The sequence below is a fragment of the Aulostomus chinensis genome, chromosome 17 (assembly GCF_037954235.1).
Source record: "Aulostomus chinensis isolate RoL2024-O1b breed Wild chromosome 17, RoL_Achi_v1.0, whole genome shotgun sequence".
Lineage (NCBI taxonomy): Eukaryota > Metazoa > Chordata > Actinopteri > Syngnathiformes > Aulostomidae > Aulostomus > Aulostomus chinensis.
The window spans coordinates 12139219-12162026 of NC_141336.1; the positions used below are offsets into that span (position 1 = coordinate 12139219).

A 22808-nucleotide genomic window follows, 5' to 3' on the forward strand; every position below is an offset into this window, starting at 1 on the left:
AGCAGCTGGTTCATTAGGTCTCCGTTTTTAAAACGTTCACAAACAGGTAGAATATCAAACACACAATTTATTTACAAATGTAAGAATCATCAGAGTGTCTTTTCTGACCTTAGGTGGCATGTCTTCCTCTCTCAACCAAGCAGTTCTGTCCCGGTCCTTGTCCCTGTCCCGTTCCCGATCTCGTTCCCGTTCCTCCCTGCCAGTAATGCGAAGCGGGGGTGTTTGAGTGTCTGAGGTGGGATCTGAGTTTTGGCGGGGCATCTCATGCCTGGGGGAGCCCACACTGACACCTTCATTCAGAGTTGAACCTGACTGGTCCTGCAATGACTGAGATCCAGACATGGCGCTGGAGTGGGTCTTCACTGGAACCAGGTGAGCCATCTGTGGGAGGACAAGACAAGGGTGGAGGAGGAGATGATGGGAACACATCGGATGGGTAGGAGTCGGTTTAGGTTGGTGAGGGCAGAGATATTGAGAAAGGAGGAAGACAGATCAAAACGATGAATGGAAGAACAACAAAATACGGTGACAAAGAAGAGAGTACGGAAGATAAATAAAAAGACAGTCACATCAGAGGAATTAAAAGATATGCAAAATTAGTTTTAAAAGGTAAATATAAACAATGAGGAAATTAGCAAAAGAAATAAGGCACAAAACGAGGGTAGAGAAATGGCAGGAGATTTCCTGAGAAATTAAAGCAGCGTTATGTATCTTTGTTGAGCAGTAGCGACCTCTGCTGAAACAAGTAGTAAATTACAAGGCACATTGAGGAGAGGAAAGTACCACACTATTGCAACATGATTTGAACTGCAAGAACTAATTTCAACAGTACGAGATCAGAGAGGAACAGAGACATGTTTTAGCATGATGTGAAAAGACTTTTGGTTCTACTGTGACATCCTTCAAGTGTTTTTTATCAGTTTGATTACACTCTCACTATCTGTGTCCACTGCAGTTGCGTTCGTGTTAAAACACAGTTGCTAATAGCTACATGCTAAAAGCTAGCATGACACTGAAAAAAGAGCAGTAGGTAAAGGTCTTATTTTTTTCTGTTCCTCTTAGGTTCCTTTATAAATTTTCTGTTTTGACCTCTGACATGACTTCTGTCCTGAGCCAGCTTCTAGTTACAGAGGAGAAATAAAACATACATCATTCTGTTATCACAAGTAGTATTAAACTCTTTAAGATAGTAATTTAGACTAAAAGTACTGTATTTTGGCATTTTAATGAAAAGTACTATCTCTCAATGTTACAGAAAATAACCAAAAAAAAAAAAACCTGGATCCACTTTTAGTCAGACCTAAACTGAAACTTTTATCCTCTGGCCACAATGAATTATCCTCCAAGTATCTTTTAAATTGTACAGTAGTTTTTTGGTATCCCTGCTGATAGACAGAAATAACAGAGCAAGGTGAAAACATGTCCTCCCTGGTGGAGTTAGTTCACGAAACAGTGAAAAGAAAATGGATCAAGATGAATAACAAGAACAGAAAATGGAGAGAGTACAAGGAGGCGAGGTAGACCGGTATTTGAGGCCTGAACTGAGTAAATAGAAAAAAGTATTTTTTTGTAATTCATTGGAGTCCTGATCACTTGTACCTGGAGTTCACACACCTTCTTCTGCACACATCCATGCATCTACACTTACGCACACACACACACCTGTGGTTCGATGGAACGGTGGATGGGTGGGGTACGGGCAGGCTGCATGCCGCCACTGCTGAAGGACTCTGAGCGGGGAGGGAGGGAAGGGTCGGAGATACGGTTGGACACTTTGTGCTGCAGCGCTGGGGAGCTTTGTCTGTTCAGCTTAGATCGCTCCTCCACCTGGGACAGGTCACATATTACTGTCACTCATAGCTAGCATGCAGCACAATTCATCACCCACACTCCGCGTAGAGCCACCACCAGGACCCCTGCAAGTCACCAGACAACCTTCACATCGCAGCTCTAAAGCGCAACAACAATGAAGTGAGATAAAGCTGAATTAAATGGGTGTTAAATATTCCATAATATCCTTTACATTCCTGCGTGACCTTGTGTTAGAGTTCACAACTCACAAATGTGCTCTGAGTAATTCCATGGAGGTCTTGTTTTTCATGTCATGTACAGTTTGTGAGCCTACTGGTGTTGGAGTGTTATTCTTGGTTCAGTTCCAGACTTCCAAAGATGACTTAATCTAAATAGAACCTGGCAAGTGTACAATATTTAAAACAATGGTTGTGAAATATTGGATTTATCTCTTCACCAAGTTGTGTTTGAATACCTCTGCGCTACACGTGCATTTGAGGAGTATCTGATGGCTGTGCATGGGTCAAGGTCAAGAATTAGCCCTAAAGTTTACTACACACCACATCCAAAACAAAATCCACCTCTGCATGTGGATTTGAGCACATGTAGAGGTGCGCACAGGCATTTTGTGCACAAAAGCAACGGCATGTTTGATTGTTTGAGTTTGGAAGACTTCCAACTTGTGGAGTCTTTATGAGCATTGATGCCAACTCGCACCAAATATCTGTGTGCGCGAGCTCCTCTTGCCAGGGTAATCAGATTATAAGATTATCGGCTGTGCAGAGAGAGAAGCCTCCGAGGAATGCTCCCAGCTGTATAAATCACACTTTTCCACTCGAAACAATCTACTCAATGGTCAGCAGAGGGTTAGTCATGGCTCAGCAGAGCATAGTGTCAATAGCTCCCAGGTAAACATGGGAATGCAATGACAACTATCCCCTTTAGAGGCTTGCAATAAATCCACATGAGCTCATAATCTCGCAGGATTATTCAAGATTATGACCTGGGTCAGAACAACTATGCCATACTGAGTCATTCCTCAAATGTTTGTTACTTGCCGAGGAGTCAATTACAATGAGGTTAACTCAAAATATCTATGTAGCAGAAAACCGCAGGGTTTATCCAAGATAGATTGTTAGTCTGGGTGAAAGAACTCTACTGAGGGCAACAAATAAAAGACAGGAAGGAAAGAATGATGAAGAACAAACATGGAGGAAACACGTCGAGAGTCAGAGGTGCTGCTGTGATCAGTTTCTGTGGAGGCAGGAAGAGGTTAGTATAGTCATCAACTGACTTACAAGAGTTTGCTATCGTCACAGAAGAAAAACCTTTTGGGTTGTGCTGCTGTTTTAATCTGTACATTCTGTGGTCCTATTCACCCAAAAGCTCTTTCGCACTATGGCAGCAATTTAAAACAGAGCATTGAAGTAAGTGCAGCTACAGATGTATTTGGACTAAGAAAGGTCAGTTTAAAGGACGAGGAATGAAAGAAGAGCACCCTCTCCACGTTTGCTAGAGGTGTTCCACCACCCTTTGGCCAGCACCCACCACCAACCTGTCAGATTATAGACTGGTTAACTGACCTACAGCAAGTTGGGATGAATAGGTTTCCCAGATGGCATCCTCATCAATATGTCTAGAAGCAGGCTTGTCATTGTGAATTGTGCATCAATGGATGATAACATGGGGGCTGACAGAGATGGGGAACTGAAGTCGGGTTGTAGAAACTTAACTACCCAGGGATCGGGCTGAAAATCGACTGTCCCTCGACACTGGAGCCTCTCCTCTGGATCTCTGTCCCAGTGGGGAATGTTTTCAATAGAAAAAGCTACCATCCCAGCTGTTTTAAATGAGCGAGCAAAAAACGACAGTGTGTATTTTGTAGAGATAAATATAGAAAAAACTAACATTTAAAATGTGTGTGTATGTTCAGAAAGTCTGTTCTTGTGCTTCTGTCTTTGGATGGACTAAATTGTCCTTGGCTCTTGCGACCTTTTTTTTTTTCGTAAAGGAAGAATATAAGTCTCATAGGTCCGTATCAAATCAGGCTAGGACTCGAATCACTGACCGAGCAAAAGAGGTTGCTGGACCATACTGAGTTTTAATTATGGTACAAAACTGTTGCTGAAGCATTGTGGAGTCCAAAGGCCAGCATTGCACCCTAAACAGAATATATGGCCTTCGGATTGATCTGTTTGGGTGTTACAACTTGACTCAGCCTTAAATTTAGAATTAGACTTAAATTAAGAGGTGTAGTGGTTTTGAATCATTACTAGGTGGCTCATTATTTGTAGTAAATCTTATCTATTAAGTGAACAATTGACTTCGGAGCTGTGAAAGAAATATACTGTATATTACTTACAGTAATGCGGTATTACAGGTACTAAAACAAAAACAGATTTTGCCTTACTGTTATGGCATAACTAATCCCCCAAAACTCTTTTCTCAGCTCCATACGGGTATTTAGGGGTGGTGTTCAGAATCTTATTTTAGTGCAAAATATCTGAAATCAACATAATGTGTTATCAAAATGCATTACTACTGCCCTCTATTGGTTGAAATCCAGCAAGTAAAATTAAATTACGCTATTAGCTGATCTGGGTGCAGGTGATGTCATGGGTATGTTTGTTTTAGTTGCACTTCAAAGTCAGGGTCAATGGCTAGAAAATAAATCATTCACAATCACAAATGTAGAAGTTGAAATGTGTGTTTTTAGAGAAGGACAAGTATTCTTTTTCAATCAGTCTGGTGCAGGTCAGGGTAGGTGATCCAGAGGAGACGCTTGGGGGGAGGGGGGGAGTGAGAGGCAGATGTGATTCTGAGGGCAGAGAAGGTCTGGTTGGGTGAGAGGGGGTGGACATATGAAGTCTGAGAGGAATCCTGCCCGTGCTGTTTGCCAGGAGAGTGGAGAGGACTCTGAGAACCTGGGGGAGTTGAGCATTGTGGATTGGTGTGAGGAGGAGGGCCCAGCCAAGAAGATGGAGACCTTGGAGATTTGGATAATTTATGGTCAGCGGAGGAACTTCCCTTTAGATCACTAACACTTAAATTGTGTGAAAATAAAGCTTCTGGGGCAGAAGCACTAACGTCACACAATGATAAACAACGTTGTCTCCTATCCCCTCTGCCAATGTTAGAGGTAGGGAGAAGGAAGTGCTTGCTGTCAGGGACATGAAGAAGATCAGGACTGTCATTTGAGTATGAGCTCCTCACTCTTGGTAGGGCCAAGAACAGAGAACTTTCAGGGAAGGATTTAGAGACGGGTTCAATGGGGTCACACAGTGTGACATCCCAGTTTGAGGGCCCCAGAAGCGTCTCGTGGCTAATGGCTGCCCTCATCACTGTTTGCCACCCTCCTTGATATTCTGGTTCTACATCTACCTCTATTCTACAGCAGGGTGAGTGCGACCTGCTACGGTGACTAACCAGTTTGACCAGTTCAGATTGAGGTTTCTGGACTGGTCCCGGGGACTGAGGATGAGACGGAAGGGCCTTAATTTGTTGGTCTGAAGGCGATATGCCCTGGATGGCAGCATGACTGGGTGCAGAGAGAGGCCTGTTTCTGGGCTTCTCTTTCTGCGTACTAGACGCAGGAGGATAAGGGTTGGATACTGGATTAGCCTGACTGATTGGCACTTGACTAAAAACTTCCTTTTGGGTCTTGCTTGGTCCTTTAATTGCAGCCTGATTATGCTCCTGGATGGGCCCCGGGCTGCAACCCCTCTGACTAAGTCTCTGAGCCCTAAACTCTCTGACTTGCTGACTTATCTCCTGCTTCAAACCTGGATCTAGGGGTTCCCCAGGGTCTACTGAAATTCGGATTTGGGGGATATGGGTGGAGAGGAGTTGGGCACCATGGGATGGGGTTCGTCTAGGGGCCTGCATTCTGGGTTGGCCCTGGGAGGCAGAGGATGAGGCTGGTTGGTTGAATGACTGGTGATGTCGTAGGTGGGGGCGAGGCGGGTTACCAAGTGCATGCTGCTGCTTCTGGACCTAAGAGTCAGAGTCAGAGGATGGTGAGCAGACACAAACACACAGCAGGTATCACAGTGTGGTTATTAAGGCATTAATTCAGATTTTCAGTGTGGGATGGCCCACCCTGCTCCTGCCACTTTCTGTTGCTTCAAGTAAAACCTGTTGGAAAAGGCATTACCAGAATACAAGAAGGCCACTCGGTGTGTGCAATATAAATTATGGTTGACGTAGTTGGTGTATTAATTTAAGGAATTAACATCACATATTTATATTTAAGGGACTACAAGCCATTTATCAGAAGAGGCGGTATTCATCAGCCAAGAAAGGTGGTTTCACATTTTTGGAAAGAAACACAATCAAACATACATGCACGATTTTGTCTGTTATGCATGTTGTGACGCACCTCTTTAGCCCAGGCAGGCTTGTCATTAGGATTGATGACATCTTTGTAGTGGTATAGCGGTTTCTTCTCTGCTTGCCGTCCCTCCTGCTGCTGCTGCTGCTGCTGCTGCTGCTGCTGCTGCTGCTGTTGTAGAGACACCAAGTAGGCCCTCTCCTGCTGGAGCTGCCTCTGGAGCCGCTCGGCCTGCCGCTGCTCCTCAATCTGCTTACGCTTGTACTCCTGGAGATAAAGAAACAAAGTGGCGGTAGAGAAGAGAGAGCAAGAAAGAAAGAACAAAAACAAAAGGAAGAAAGAAAGAAAGAAAGAAAGAAAGAAAGAAAGAAAAAAGAAAGGAGTGTGGATTAAAGAAGAAAGACAAGGAAAAATAAAGAAAAAAAACACATGAATGAGAACAGCACAGTAAAAGATACAAGACATCAACACCAAAATAGGTGACCTTATTATTTCTTAAACTTGAATAAAAATTTGTAGTTTGAATTATTTTCATTTCTCAAAGTAAGCATACGTGAAATGTCTACTGCTTCGGGATAACGATCCTAATCCATTCAACTAACATAAAATAGGAGGGTTTTCTGGAAATACTTGATTGAATCATTCATGTCCACAATAACAAGGGCCGCAAATTATTAGACTTCTTTTGCTATTACTTTTACAAGTTAGTCAGAAGATAGATGATACTTACTTAGGTCAATATTCTCTGTATTCGACTTAATTTACATACTGACACATTGGGAATTTTTTCCAAAACATTTGGAAAAGCCCTGAATAATATATTTACCTCAAGAACAATACTAATGTATTAAAATAAGGATCAGTATCTCACTACATCAATGGCATGCCAAACCTTTCTTTTCATCCTCTGAGACGGATAGGAAAACGAAGACAAAAACCCTAAAAGCTTAGACCCTCGACTTCCTTGGAAGCGTATGCTTCCCTGTGTGTACTTGCCTTTGACAACAACTAAAAGATGATGGACATGGCATCAGGCCAGATCAGGAAGAACAACCTGTACTTGGCATCAGTTCGAAATAATTAAAAAAAAATGTACTTCCACGGAAAAACTATTAAGTTCTGTACACGTGCAAATACTGGTTCACACACCTGTGTTCAATGAATACTGGCCATGCATTGACAAATCATGCAAAACAGTAACTGATAAAGACAAACACTGATTACTGGGGTCAAGAAAGGGAGAACAGATCACACAGTTATCACAATTACAATCCAAATCTTAGTGTTAATGATGGAAAACAAAGATGAGAGCATCTGACATCAGGATTTGATATGTTTTCTGGGAAAGGAGCAGGAGGGAGGTGTAAAGGAACGTGTTATGGAGGTAGAGGAAAACCATTTCCATTCATACTATGACTGCTTGCAGGAGGAAGACACTGTCCTATTTTTTTCCTCGATGTTCTCATTTTGTGTGGCCCAAGAAGATTGGGGCAGGCAAAACAATACTTACTTATGTCAATATTCTCTGTACTCAAGTTGATTTACATACTGACACACTGTGAATTTGAAAAAAGTTACATTTGTCTTGATTTCCAAAACATTCGGAAAAGCCCTTAATTTAAACCTTTCTTTTCATCCTCTGAGACGGATAGGAAAACGAAGACGAAAACCTAAAAGCTTAGACCCTCGACTTCCTTGGAAGCGTATGCTTCCCTGTGTGTACTTGCCTTTGACAACAACTAAAAGATGATGGACATGGCATCAGGCCAGATCAGGAAGAACAACCTGTACTTGGCATCAGTTCGAAATAATTTCAATAAAATTTACTTCCACAGAAAAACTGTAAAGTTCTGCACACACGCAAATACTGGTTCACACACCTGTGTTCAATGAATACTTTCAATAGAATCTAATTCCAATGAGAGCATCTGATGTCAAGATTTGATATGTTTTCTGGGAAAGGTTTGGCAAAGAGGTGTAAAGGAATGTTCATACGTTGACTGCTTGCAGGAGGAAGACACTGTCCTATTTTCTCCTTGATGTTCTCACTTTGTGTGGGCCAAGAAGATTGGGGCAGGCAAATCCTCTGACACGCAGCCAAATAAATGATAGCGTACATGCAAACAGTGATGGGAAAAAAATCCAACACAAGCATTAGATGTAAAGCATACATTGTTTGGCTGAGTGACTCAGACTGTGGACTCCCTGTTCCTACACCAATACATGGATTGAGGGTAGGGGGTCCACACAGTGCAGCTGGGGAGCAGTGGGAGTAACACGTAGGAGTAAGCTGGTTACCAGCAATAATGCCTGTTCCTGTAGTAGCTGTTGCTGGAGAATCTCTAACTGCCTCTGTTCCTCCTCCAGCTGTCTACGAATATACTCCTGAGCAGCATATACAAGGCAAAAGGAAATAGGAATAGATTGAGATCATAAATCAGAAAATCAGAACATCCAAAAGAGAAAGACAGATATAGAAATAGATTATCTTCCGAGATGGCTGCGAATGAGGAGAGATAAGAGTCAGAAGGTAGATGAAGCAAAACGGACTGTGCTCTTGAACATTTGTAATAGGTTACAAAGGAGTAAAATGACAAAGCCACGGGAAAAAAAGGAGTTTGAGGGTATCCTTGCGAAACACCTGATAAGCGTGGGAGAGAGCAGCAGAGCAATAAGGAAGAAGCAGCACAGACAAAACACCCGCAGCAGACAGTTCAGTGGGACGAGAAAGAAGGAAGGTTGTGCAGCTGCTGGGTCTCAGTCAGTTTATTTTCTCTCAAAACAACTCCTTTATAAACCTTTTTTTGAAATTTTGAGAGCATTTACATGTAAAAAAAAAACAAACAATACAAAAACCCACACATATACAGTAGATAGTTATATTGAAATATATCAAAATGTAAAAAAATCAAAGAGTGTTCAGGTGTTAACATGCAGGAGCTGAGACAAAGGAATAAATATATAAAGTATTTGTAGATTTTAAATGTCTGAGTTCTTCGAAATCAATTCAAAAATCGGAGGAAAAAAATAATTCAAGGGAACACGATCTTTATTATAAAAAGAAAAATAATAACAGGTTTCTGGACTTGAGTGTTATTCTTGATATCATTCTAGGTTCCATATTTCTATATCAATATTGAATAGTAAGCGTACAAACCTGCTCTCTTTCTGCATGCCTCCTCTCCTCCTCTCTACGGAGCTGCTCCATTTCCTCATAGCGCCTCCTTTGTTCCCTCTCATGCTGCTTCCTCAGCTCCCGCTCTCGCTGCTGCTGCTGTCATGAGCACAAGAAGGACAGAACCTCATTAGGTCACGCAATACTTCTATTATTTCTACACAAATTCCAAACTCAGTGGAGTTTCTTACACAAACTGTCAAAACTTTGTTTAGAGATCTAATTTCTTCCAGCGAGGAGGTTATGTTTTTGGTGTCTTTATTTGTCTAAGCAGGATTACTCCAAACCTCCCAGTCTCATGAAACTTGGTGGAGGGGCTGTGACACGGCTCTCAATAGAACCCATTACATTCACATGTCACGGGGCAGTAAAAACAAATTACTTTGCGGTTTGCTTATCACCGCGGAGGAGCTACTGTTCGCAGGATATCTCAGAAATAAATGGATGGATTTTGTAGAAATTTAGTGGATAAGGCTTTCATATTACAAGGAACAAGTGATTCACTTCTAGAAGTGATGGGGATTAAAATTGTGGATCCTAAATTCTGAAGACAGTTCTAGGGCTTTGGCAGAATATAGCTATTAGTGGTATTTGTTTAGACATGTCATCCACCTTGATGTGAGGCAAAACTTTTGAAAGTTTGCAAAAAAGAAGAAGGCAGAAATGCGAATTCCATCAAGTGTTTGGGGCGGATAAACTATGCTAGTTTTGACGGATGATTGTGGTGTAGGCAAGTACCGTAACAGGGTTGGAATGATATGTGGAAGAAGAGGTTACGAACCGGAAACAGAACAAGTAGTCACCCTGGTAACAAACACATTATCATGCTTAATTTTTACGGATGAGACGGTCATAGCAAGCGTCACGCGAGCTCAACGTACAGTGTAACTCCTTTTTTGTATAAGTCAAAACCCACCTCAAGCAAAAATAAAAACTGTTTTGCGAATTGGAGGCCCCCTTTTTTTTATTTGGCATTTCCATCCCCCTTTTCTGATCCAATACTTTAAAATGTGCATAAAATTAAGGTGACTGAAACTCAGTTATAGATACATATCAAACGTTCTGATAGCTCTCTTGATTACATTGGGGCCAGTGTTATGAGATTAGAGTAGTTGACAGCAGTGGAGTGAGTCCCAGCTTTGATCAAAACATGTGCTGATCATGAAGAAGTGCTTCGCTCTGCTGCTGCTGCTGCCGTGTGTGTGTTTTGAGCCATTGTGTGAGCACGTAAGCGTGTTCTGGGCACAGGAAGAGTTCAGAGGTCAGACCAGGTGTTGACAGGAAGTTCGCAATATGAATGTAAACAGTCGGGATAGGGAATCATTACAAACATATTCCATTAGGTAAGAAACAAAGTTTGGATTTAACTAGAAAATTAATGTTAACTTTTTTTAGCAATTAGCTGTAGCATTTGTGTTCCTCAGGTCTGGCATTTCATACCATAACTGAGTCTTGGGTTGGTCCAGGTCCTTCAATTTGTGGTTCTGCTAGTGTCTAGTTTTCAAATACTGGATGGGTCTACTCTGGGTACGGTAGTATATTTCTGGGTCTCTCTGGGAACTTTTTCCTTAAATTCTCATGAATATTTACATGATCCTTTATTTAAAAAAAAAAATCAGGTGTATTTGCAGTGACTATACCCATTAATGTGCAGGATTTGGTGCATATCCTGTTGAAGCTGATTCAAGAGTGGGCTATTGGCCTTGGCAGAGGTCTGCGCTTTCCGAGTGCCCCTTCTGGTTATTTTCATTACATTTCACAACTTCTACAATGGCTCTTGGCATAGATTCATCCAATAAATAATTGTAGAAGCGCATTCACACAGACACGCATGTGTTTTCATACTGGTACAAACACATTTGCTCCCACACAATCACAGACACAAACTTGGCCCTGAGCGGAAGGGTCATGTTGAGTCGAGTCATGGTGCTTAGCCGAGCATTGGGAAGTAAACCCTGGTGAGAAGCCAGTGAGAGCGCACAGATTATGGGCAAAGGATTTCATTCTGTAAGCCTGCTCTCTGGAACTAAGAGAGGGACACTGGGGAAAGGTAGTACTACATGTGTGTGTGTGTGTGTGTGTGTGTGTGTGTGTGTGTGTGTGTGTGTGTGTGTGTGTGTGTGTGTGTGCGTACACGTGTGTCTTCCACACTCTCTTGTCGGAGTGAACTTCGAGAACTTGGATCAATTATGTCTGGAAATATGTGTTTCAAAGAAGAGAGCAAACTGTTAGCTTCCATTGGATTTTGAGGCTGAGTGTACTAAATGAAATGTCACTGTATGAAAAGCAGTTGAATTATCTTATATTTCAAAATATCTAGAAATAATAGTCTTTAACCAATAGCTTACCTGAATATATCTGAATTATTCTATCTGGTGCAATCCAATGACAACATAATGAACACATTCTGATGAACAATATTAGTCCAGGTCAGAGGCCTCTAAGCTCTTCATTTTTACCTCCTCCAGTCGCCGCCGCTGCTCCTTCTGCTCCTCAATACGTTTCTGTCTCTCAGCCAACAGCAGGCGCTTGTGCTCCTCATTCTGCTGCTGCTCCAGTTGCTGTCTCCGCTGCGCTTCAGACCGCTCCTTGTTGGCTAGCTGGAGACGCAGGAAGTCCCGCCTCAGAGTTGATTCCCCTGGGATATTGATGATAGAGCTAGAAAACATGCAAACAGGAGGTCATGAATTGGTGAAGGATGTGAAATGTGGTTGGGGGGGGGGGGGGGGGGACTGTGGAGTTTTTGTCTGTGCATTGTTAAGGACACTGACCTCGGTTCACCCATGTCTCTTTCTTCATCCTCCTCTTCACTGCCGCTGTATTCATACTCTGTTTCATCTGATGGGGAAAGAAAGGGAGAAAAAGAGAAAGAGGGAGAAGAGAAAAAACAAGATGACAAGAGTGATCATATCCTTATTTAACTTTAGCATTGTCACATCTACTACAATTGTTCATGGCTCGACTGTTCACACTTCTGACAAGCCCTCACTCCTTCCAAGGACCTTCTTTTAGTCACTTTGAATAAAAGGATAAATTGTAACTTTTCAGTGTGAAGTGAGATTGAGAACATTAGCTTGGAGCTATTTCAATCAAACTGTGCTGCAGTCTATGAGGCCTGGCGATTCCTGAGACTCACCAGCCTGGACCTGTCCTCCAAATGTGACAACATGACAGCTGAAGAAAGCTACTGTCTCTGCAGTGACAAGACATTTCTGTACACCGTCACGTCTGCCCTGCAGTATTTGTTTCTGGAAGCTGTTAATCTGGTTCAGTTATGTCTTTGAGTCAGTCTTTCAGACTGTATGTGTGTAATGATGGGGCAGAATAAGAAGTCTGTCACCGTAAATTTCGTGCTTTGCAGGAAAATTCTCATCCCTTGTGGCTGTATTTCTTTTGTAGGTGTGTGTGTGTGTGTGTGTGTGTGTGTGTGTGTGTGTGCGTGTGTGTGTGCGTGTGTGAGGGAGGCTTTCGGGTACATGCCGAATGCATCGCCAGCTGTAACTTTAATGAAAGTACTTGTGTTCCTGTTGGTTTTAGAGCAAAGCTTCAGGAAAAGCTACCATCTTTGACAGGATTCATCTATCAAGCACAACTATGATGAAACTACTGCTCCAATCACCATGTACAGTGCAAGTTAACACTGCTGTATATGACTGTGCTAAAGGCAAGTGTGAACATGTCTACATGTTGTTGCTCACCCCTCTCCCCTCTCTTCTTCTTGGTGCGGTCGATATGGTCTTTCAGCTGGATGCGGACCTGCCTCTCATTGGGCAGGTCTCTGATAAACGGATGTTTAAGTAGCTGCTCTGTGCTGGGTCTCTGGCTGTGGCTTTTCACCAGACAGCTCTCTATGAATGACTGGAACTTCTTTGACCTGAAACCACATATGCAGAATAACACTGCAATGTTGGTAGAAAATATACTGAGTAACATATGAACAATTGATAAATACTTATATTGTACATGGTATTTTAATGTGCGCTGGACATGTGATGTTTTTAGGGTTGTTCATTTATACGTCCCGTTAGCCCAATACCTCAGGAAAGCTTTTGCTACAAACTTTCAATGGGACTCAAGAATGAAGTTGAAAGATTTTTGAAGTCAAAGGTCTAAGTCACTGTGACCTCACAACTGTGCAATATCTGTCCTATCTTCGCTAATGAGATATCTCAGGAACATCACAAGGGAATTTCTTAAAATTTCAGCTCAGAAGTCCACTGGTACTCAACAATGACAAAATTTACTGGTCCATGGTCACCATCACCACACATAAACACAAGATTTCAGGAATGCCTTGAGGAATTGTCTTCAAGCTTGGCACAAAGGCTCACTGGAACTCAAGGGTGAACTGTTTTTTTTTGTTTTTTTAATGTTGATCTTGACAGGCATATATTGCAGAGGCACACCACCACAATGTGGCCTCTCTAGTTTGTCTAGCTTATCATGTGATCACACCTCCTCCTGATACATTGTTTTTTTTTTGTTTTTTGTTTTAATGTTTGTAATAACTGCAAACCTTTCAGTTACAAAAAAAAGAAACCAATTAAAAACATATCAGTTTGAGACTCTCTAGACCGTGTTTTCCGACCCTCTATCGCTACATAAATTCTAATGCAAAGCTGTCCAGTCTAACCCATGAATAATTTTCCTTTTGAATTAGATTCACACAGCAAGTGCGCTAGGATAGACACACGCTCACCATTTCTTTGACTTGAGTCTAGGGGCAGGGTTGCGTGGGATGAGGAAGAGGGCTCTCATGGGGTGCATGTCACACAGCGCTGCAGAGTCAAACACAGGAAAGTTAGAATGAAGGTTTTTGAGTAATTGTTCAAAGCATGATTGTGGCAAATAGTCAAAGGCAGGGGGTGTTAGCTCTCGCTTGACCAATATATGTTGTCACTACTTATGACTGTTAAGTTGTTTGTATGTTTACACATACAAACGCATACAGTTAGGGTCTTTTCTTCTTATGGAACACCTAAACTAGTTACTTTTGTCAATAAAGAATGTTTATCCCAAATTTGGGCATGTACTGTTGCAGATATTTGGGGTCTTTAATATCTAATATTTGCACCATGGCTTAAGAGATTGTCTTGCATATTGTATGCCTGCAGTTTTCCCAGTTGCAGTCATCTTTAATAGTTTATAGAATTTCCATCCTTATTCATTCAACTTGAGAGGCAAGCATTGAAATGTATGTTTTTTGCCTTCAAATGTGTAACAACGGTGAAATGGAGCACTGAGAAATGATAATAGAAGTGAACAACCCAGATGTCCTTCATGTTGACTGTGATTAATAGCCACATCTACAGCAGATGTGATGTGTAGCAGATGTGTAGATTATTACTGGGTACATACGTGGCGCTCCTTCAGCCATCTCTATAGCTGTGATCCCCAGCGACCATAAATCGCTCTGAAATGAACGAGACTCGGTGTATCATTTACAAGGTGAGCAAAAAAAAGACACAAAATAAAAGGCATCTTGTGAGGGGAGGAGGTTGTTGAAGCACCTTGAAGTCATATGTGGCATCAGGATTCTCATCACAGGCGATGACCTCTGGTGCCATCCAATATGGGGTCCCAATAAATGTGTTCCTCCTTCCTACCGTCCTGTCCAACTGGGCTGAAACACCAAAGTCCACTACAAGACAACAACACAAACACAAAATATATGAGGACATAGTCAGCAGTGTTTTTACAAGATATTGCACAGCCATAATTGAGGACAAAGTAATTCTCTGTTAAACGGTTCAGGGTAAAGGTTTGGTGTGCATATGCCTCTGAGTGCCTTCGTGGACAGCATCGAGTTTTTAGTCGTAGGGTTATTCAGGATGTGATGCGCAAATGACTAACAGAGCTTTGTTCCTGATTGGTATTGGTGATTGTTGGGTTAGTGTTTAAGGTGAAAAGTATTTAATTTTATGCAAATAACCAAAAATGTAAATATATTATGTATTAGTGTGTTTTTCTGTGTGTGATGGTTTTGGTTACCAATTGGGGGACCTTTTGTGGTAAAAAAAAACAAAAACCTGACTTATCAGGACACCTAGACCAATGCAATGTCCTTAAAAGGATAGCTGCAGCAATGTGTGTGTTTGTGTGTGTGTGTGTGTGTGTGTGTGTGTGTGTGTGTGTGTGCGTGTGTGCCTGTGTGTGTGTTGCATGAGTGTGTGTGTGTGCTTTACTGAATCCCATAATGGACTCTAAACAGGAACGATTTACCCAAACTGTAATAGCTTTCCTGATTTATACTCTCTCTCTCTCGCTCTCTCTCTCTCTCTCTCTCTCTGACAAACACACACACACCTACACACACACAGACAGGCTTATAATCCCCTCTTCACTGGGTTTTAAGGGCCTGGCCAAAAACAAAGAGTGTCACTTCTTCCACAATCTGCATCATTAACAGTGACCAAGCAACAGAGAGATCAGCAGGATGTTTTTCAGCACCAAAGAAGAAAGAACACTTTCTCACACACATGAACATGTATTAACACACACACACACACACACACACACACACACACACACACACACACACACACACACACACACACACACACACTATTTGAGCCATTTGGAAACGTATATCCTAAATCTAAAGCATTTTTTGTCAGGCAGGGTTAGAGGACAGACTGACCTAGTTTGACCTCTGCGTTCTCAGTCAGCAGGACGTTCTGTCCCTTGATGTCTCTGTGGATGACCTTGTGCTGATGGAGATGAGTCAGACCCTGCAGACAGCAACACAGATGCTCAGTGAAGGACAGCAGCCATGAGCCAAGTCACCATTATGAAATAAAGAGTTATTTTTCAATAGGAAACTCGCTCTGACGTGGATGACCTTGACCTCTCGAAAAATGCTTCGTGCAAAAGGCGCGGTGACAGAAACGCTGGTCTTTATTTACAATATTAGATCTAATCAGTACATATTTATAAGCAGTGTGGCAATTATTCATGATACAGAAAAAAAAAGCATGTGCAACTTTTGGCATGTTGCCTCAACACCTGCAAATTAAATGCATGCCATGATGTAGTACACGGGAATGCCTGTGTACTACATCATGGCATACATTTAATTTGCAAGCCACAATGTGGTATACAGGCTTTCCTGCTCATTAAACACAACTGGAAATACAGTACTGTGTCAAGTATATATATCATGAAAATGTAGTTACTAATTATTTTAGGCCCTTGTATCGACTTTTTACTATAAAAAAATAAATGTAAGAACGTAGATATGGGAGAAAGCTGAGCGGTAGAAAGAGTAAAACTATTTATAAGGACAGAGGAAAGCAGGAGGGAGATCTGAGGTTAAAAACAACAGATCTGCGATTTCAAAAAAAGAAAGAAAAAAGGGAGGAGGAGACTTCAAAGGCAGAAAGAGAAGGGAAAGGGAACGACCATATCAGAGCGGGTAGAAAGAGAGCACGAAATAAGCTGAGTGACAACGGGTGAGGCAAGAAGTAAAAGGAGGCGGATAAAAGGAAATTGTTGTTGTTGCCTCAGTTCAGAGCGGCACTGCAGATCACTGACAAGATGTAGTGATACTGCTGCTCTACAGCCCTCAGCACCCAAAAAACTCCCGAGAAGAGAAAGTAGAGATACAGTGGTGGAGGGAAAAAGAGAAGATGGCCTCGTGACTTTACATCAGTCTCAAACACAGACATCGCAGGACAGAAAATGTTGCCTTAACTGTCACTATGAAGAAAAGACTATTCATATTTGGAATTGAAAGTTCTTGTTATCATGCTGTAATAATCCCCCCAAAAAACTGCTTCATCACAAATGCGCTTGATCTAAAAAGAATGTCCAAACAAAGCAACAAACACAAGATCATCTACTCATAAATACCCCAAACTTTGTATTTTATGATGTTTGTTTTCATTCTAAGCTCAGTTTAGCCTGCAGGCCAACTATGTGAACACTGGGATTGCAGTTAAGGTGCTTTATATTTAATTATTCTTTGTTTTAAATGCTACAATGAGGAGGATTTTATTTCACCTCATTAGAAATGATTGGGATTGTTTTGTTGTTGCTATTGCTGAAATCCTGTTTAATCTTGAAACCTGGTCGTTCCAGGGCAAGGAACAACCCCCCCCCCCCCCCAAAAAAAAAACAACAACAACCATTTTTCATTTAAGTGATTGAAGTCTGGCTGGGAGACACAAGCACTTACCCTGAGAATCTCTCGGCAGATGTACGCAGTCCACTCCTCTTTCAGAGAGTTGCCCTTGGTGTTCTTGATCAAATCTGTCACGGAGCCAGCGCCACAGAACTCCATGACCAGCTAAAAACATACAAGGTTGATTATTGACGGCGGTGCCAGACAAGCCAATAACTCCCATGAACCAGTCTCCTGTACAGGTCAATTACTATGTCTTACTTATTTATGTACTTGCACACTTAAATATTTATGTCCTACACTGCTCACCAATCGATAAAAGATTCCAATTAGTGATATGAAAATTATTACGAGAAAAAAGGAGAGGAGATGTATAACAAAGGTCCCTAACTGGACTGGGCACTTTTTGTGGCTTGGTCCTGCAGTGGGTAACAGCAAACCTGCAAAAATGTTTTTCTGTAAAAACAATTTGGTCAGGCTCCAGCCCCCCCTCCCCCTCCCCCACGACCCTTAACAGGAATAAGCGGAAGAAAAAGGATGGATGGATGAACAATTTGGTCATTAAGAAAAAAAATCAAATTGTACAAATTCGCAGGTGCACTGCTAGCTATCAAAATGGATAAAATAAAGGTTAAAATAGTCAGCAGCACGTACATGAGGAAATACATCAACAGCATCAAGTGCACTTCAGTCGTGAGATCCAAGTGGATCCGGATCTGGCCGGGTCTGGTACTGATTTTTGCAGGTACGTATGGGTGGGTTAACAAAACTTGATTTTGTTATTAGCCTTGCAGCTCATTTTCCACCTCGTAACCTCTTACACCTGGAACACGCTGGACATGTGGTTGACGTGTTCCATCAGTGGTACAGAGCAAGTTTTCTAACCAGCTGCACTGTTTCTGGTTGTTCTGGCCACAGACAAGCAAATGTATGTCCATGGTTCTGTTCACCCTGCATCCCAAACTAAACAGTTTCTGTGGATATTTTGTCATTTTTAATGACGGGAGGATCACAATCTGCACCCAATCAGCCTTTTCCTTTAAAACCATTACAGTGTTGTTAAAGACATGACCCTCCAACGTCCGCACCTTGCACTTCATAATTATTTTGCACTTTATGTCACCATCCAGGTACTGAGTCCCCCAATATGTGCACTCTGGTAAGATAGGTTGAATATAAACTTTACATTATATCGGGTTTCTTCTTTTTTAAATGGGATGGCATGACTTTAGTCAGATTCTGTATAATGTACTTCTACTGTATAACTTAATTTTGTATTTATGTTAAATGCTCTTTTTTTTATGGTACTTGACGGCTGGTGTACTATGTACCTGTCTTTAATGTTGCAGGACTTCAGATGGAAATTAGCTTCAAGCCAACTCTGGTGTGCGCATCTTTTTATTCAAACCAATGACTAATGGAAGTGCACACTGTCCTGTCTCAGATAAATTGAAGGACAATAACATTGTCACACGATGAGAAAAAAAAAAAAACTGCCGTTAAAAAAAAAATGTGTTGCATAGTGACATACATGGTCACAGTAGCTGCTCTGACAGAGCTTCAGTAGCAGATGTCACGCAATCCCATCACGTAAAGGTAAAAAAATAAAATAAAATGGCATATTGGCAAGGAAGCGCTTTGTTCAAGTGACTGCAAGGCAACAGTTGAACACATGCAAAGGGACAGGAATTAAACAGCAACATGTTAGAAGTGAGCAGAAGGAAACAGAGCAGTGTGAACCCACAGGTACCTCGCATCACTTACAGAAATAAACACTCAGTATCTTACACTGCCTGTTATGGTAATGTAACTAAATTAAAGGGACACTTACCCTTCCACTGAAGACCTTGATATTTTTAGCTAGCAGACTCCAAAGCAGAATATTAATCACAAAGCCAGATTGTGATGTGATACTGCAGGCCTGGAATACTGTCTGCTCCGGCTGCCTCAATACTCATGAAAGCGACCCGAGGGCATTATTAAGGGTCCGTAATGCTTCATCGATTAAATTTTGCAAGACAGCGTTCATTTTCTGTGGAATTTAAGTGTGCAGCGAACTCCAACAGCTTCAAACCAACGGCACTCAGATTTGCCTGCCAACATGGCAGTGTAAACAAAGTGAGTCATATGACACCCGGAGCTCTACAGATTACAGTAAAAAACCTACAATCTAATCTCAGCAAAGCAGTACTGATACTAGTATACTTGGTTGGAAATATTGATATTCATACACAAGTGCTGACGCATGCATACGACACTACATTCAAAAACATACATTGTAACAACATAACAGCAAAAATAATATTGTAACATTAGTAACATTGACAGCAGTGACACACTTACAGCTATGCAACGGTCTCCTCTGTCACAGTTCACAAACACACACTTCACACACTCAACTGGCATAAACTCCACGGTGTCATAAGATCACATGATTTGAATCGTCTCTTGAGCCAAACACACCCCCTTTCCTCTCCTCTCTTGATGCTAAACTGCATCCTGTGCTCTCCCCTCTATGATAACTGTGGATGTGTACGACTGCATTTTCAGCAGGTCGATTTTGGCAGTGTTTAGACCTCTCTTACCATCATCATCACTGCTCTGGATTACTGAGAGAGAGGAAGTTGGCAAATAATAACGGAACATCTCTAATCCAAACGTGTAGTTAGGCGCACAAAAACAAAAGAAAAAACCCATATACGCATAAAGGTTTAGGGCCATTATGCTGTTGTGATTAAGTTACACACACCCGCTAACAGAGAAACAAGGCAAGTGTTGAGTCAGGGGGGAATAGTCTAGGCAGTATATATTCACATAATGTATCTGCTGTGTGAATACATGCATGTGTGTGTGTGTGTGTGTGTGCATCTCATTTTTGTGTGATGAATACTACTGGATCAGAGGAAAGAGAGCACCCTCAGATAGCATTAACACATGATTGACTGCAGCAGCAAGTCAGGCATACACTCATTCATATTCTTTATATCTTTCACACGCTCGCTCTCACAAGAATACACACACGCACGCGCACACGCACACACACATACACACACGTTAAATATACATAAATATTCCAAAGCGCACACACCTAATGTCACTGGGAACATGACCAAACACAGTGTGACAGTGAAATGTGGGCATCTCTCTTTCCTGCTTCAAGTTTCTAATTCCATTTCACACACACACACACACACACACACACACACACACACACACACACACAAAGAAAACACGCTCAAAGAGACACCACATAAAGAATGTCGTACCCAGAGCTGGTCATCAATGCCGGGAGGGTTCTTCTTGATGAAAGCACCATAGTAGGTAGCGATGTTCCGATGGTGACTGTACTTCTTCAGCATGTTAATTTCTGCTTTAATCTCTTCTTCCTCATCCTGAAACAACAACAAACACAGTCAAGAAGGGCAAAATCAACTGAAAACTCTATTTGACCTGTCACACACCAAAGATGGAGTCACCTCTGTGTCATGATTGCATGATAAAAGAGAATATGAATGAGTTTGAGGGCAAAACTATCGAAAGATATTTCACTGGAGGGAAAACTTTTTCTTGTCATTGTGCTGAGACTTGTGGGCGCGACTCAGGCTGGGTAATGGTGAACAAAGCTGAGTGTTACAATGAAGGAGCTGGTGGTAAATGGCGTTACTTTTGTGTCATAATTCTGTGATGGATTTATTTGCTTTTTCCTTATTTAAAGGTTTCATTTTTTGTTAGTGGGTATTTATCTGGATATGTGTGTGTGTGTGGGGGGGGTTGCACCTTTTGACAAAAACAAATAAAGTATTTAATAAACAGCGGGGCAATCAAACACAACATGCTTTCAAATAAAAGTCAGTTTGAGAGCAAAATATGTTTCATTCTGAGTAAAATACATTTGTAATTATAAATCAAAAACACTTTTTGTTGTGATTTAGCTCAACCTTGTGTCTATTGGCCTGGAAGCAAAACATCTGGATGTGGATAGATGATCATATATTTTTAAGTTGTGCTCAAAAGAAGCTTGGGAGTTCACGTATATGACACAGGGGTTCACATCAACGGCCACAACCCCTGAACTGTGAGGTTTCATCAAATTTCCAGTTGTGAAGTCTGTAAACACGACCTCATCTGAATTTGGACGCTCAGCGTTTTTGGTTGTAAATCTATCTTGATCGCACAATAAAGATACCAAAGTAACTCCTTAGCAACAAAGCAAGAAATAATTGGGTTGTTGAGGGATTTGAATTCATTTAACATCTGAAAACTGCTGTTGCAGAGAACACAGCTTGCTTCTAAACGATCCTCTAATAAGATTACTATTTAATTACTTTGAAGGGTTACTGCCACAAAGCCAAAAGTACTTGTTTGGAACAAGTTAGTAGCAGTTCTTTACTTCAAAATATAATTTCATTATTCAATTCATTATACACTATGTGATCAAATTCAGCCTTAATTACTTCAATTTAGAACTTAGGACTCAAAAAACAAAGATGATTTTGTACAATGGCTGCTCAATTAGTTAGCAATTTGTTTTTAATCATTCATTAACACGGCCATTCCTTTCTTTATTGTATTTAAACAGATTTATTCATAAACAGTCTATTCATTTCATTCATTGTTTCTGACTTTGCTTAATCGTTGATGGTTTCACCCATTCCTCAACATGCTTCTTTCCCTTGTTCATTCATATTCAGTCATTCATGAGTTCCTTTGTTGCCTCATGCCTGCAGACCCGTATTGTTGCGCTGGCAGCTGAGTGCTAACAGCGAGGTGGAGGGTGAGCGGAGGATCTCTAAATATAGCTGAGATTCCCTCCTGCTTTACAGACACGCCTGAGACCACACTGCCATCCTAATACCGCCAGCTAATATTACCATGGCAATAGGCCTGTCCTCATTTCCTCTTTGCCACATCACACACTCACACACACTAGCACTGACTCATCGTTCATAATTAGATGACACGGTTGACGGTGGTATAATCACTTGAGATGATTAGCTATGCATTGGCACATGCGCGCGCACGTGTGTGTGTGTGTGTGTGTGTGTGTGTGTGTGTGTGTGTGTGTGTGTGTGTGTGTGTGTGTGTGTGTGTGTGTGAGAGAGACTTACCCCAGTGACATCCATGACCTTGATGGCTGCCAGCTGCCCTGTCTTAACATGGCGACCCTGGAGAAAGGAGGAAAGAGGAGGGAAGGACAAAGTAGAAAGGAGGAAAGAAAGAAAAATATGTGAAAACCTTGCAAAAACTTGTTGTGTTCAAGTACAATCAGTAACTTTTTTCAGATTCTGTCAAAAAAACAAAACAAAAACATGTCGGCAAAGGTTCTTCCTACCGAAATCCAAAAAGACAGGATTGGAAGGTTTTGATTTGGTTTCCATGAGTTCTAGTTT

At 41.6% G+C, this 22808-nt stretch overlaps 1 protein-coding gene across 12 annotated transcripts in view; it reads right to left on the minus strand.

The window, feature by feature from the left end:
• tnika (TRAF2 and NCK interacting kinase a) overlaps positions 1–22808 on the minus strand; it is a 69857-nt gene that overhangs the window by 13676 nt on the left and 33373 nt on the right. For 4 of the 12 annotated variants that reach the window (XM_086182266.1, XM_086182265.1, XM_086182264.1 and 1 more), the window contains exons 3-18: positions 22527–22583; positions 20685–20810; positions 17473–17583; positions 15937–16027; positions 14807–14937; positions 14655–14709; positions 13996–14074; positions 12995–13170; positions 12068–12134; positions 11756–11954; positions 9279–9395; positions 8420–8506; positions 6170–6388; positions 5218–5784; positions 1663–1827; positions 109–381 (exon numbers count right to left, since the gene is read on the minus strand). In XM_086182266.1, coding sequence (XP_086038392.1) covers positions 109–381; positions 1663–1827; positions 5218–5784; positions 6170–6388; positions 8420–8506; positions 9279–9395; positions 11756–11954; positions 12068–12134; positions 12995–13170; positions 13996–14074; positions 14655–14709; positions 14807–14937; positions 15937–16027; positions 17473–17583; positions 20685–20810; positions 22527–22583 — 2520 coding nt within the window. The remainder of the gene's footprint in view (positions 1–108; positions 382–1662; positions 1828–5217; positions 5785–6169; positions 6389–8419; positions 8507–9278; positions 9396–11755; positions 11955–12067; positions 12135–12994; positions 13171–13995; positions 14075–14654; positions 14710–14806; positions 14938–15936; positions 16028–17472; positions 17584–20684; positions 20811–22526; positions 22584–22808) is intronic. The other 8 variants (XM_086182272.1, XM_086182268.1, XM_086182273.1 and 5 more) reach the window with 5 other exon arrangements.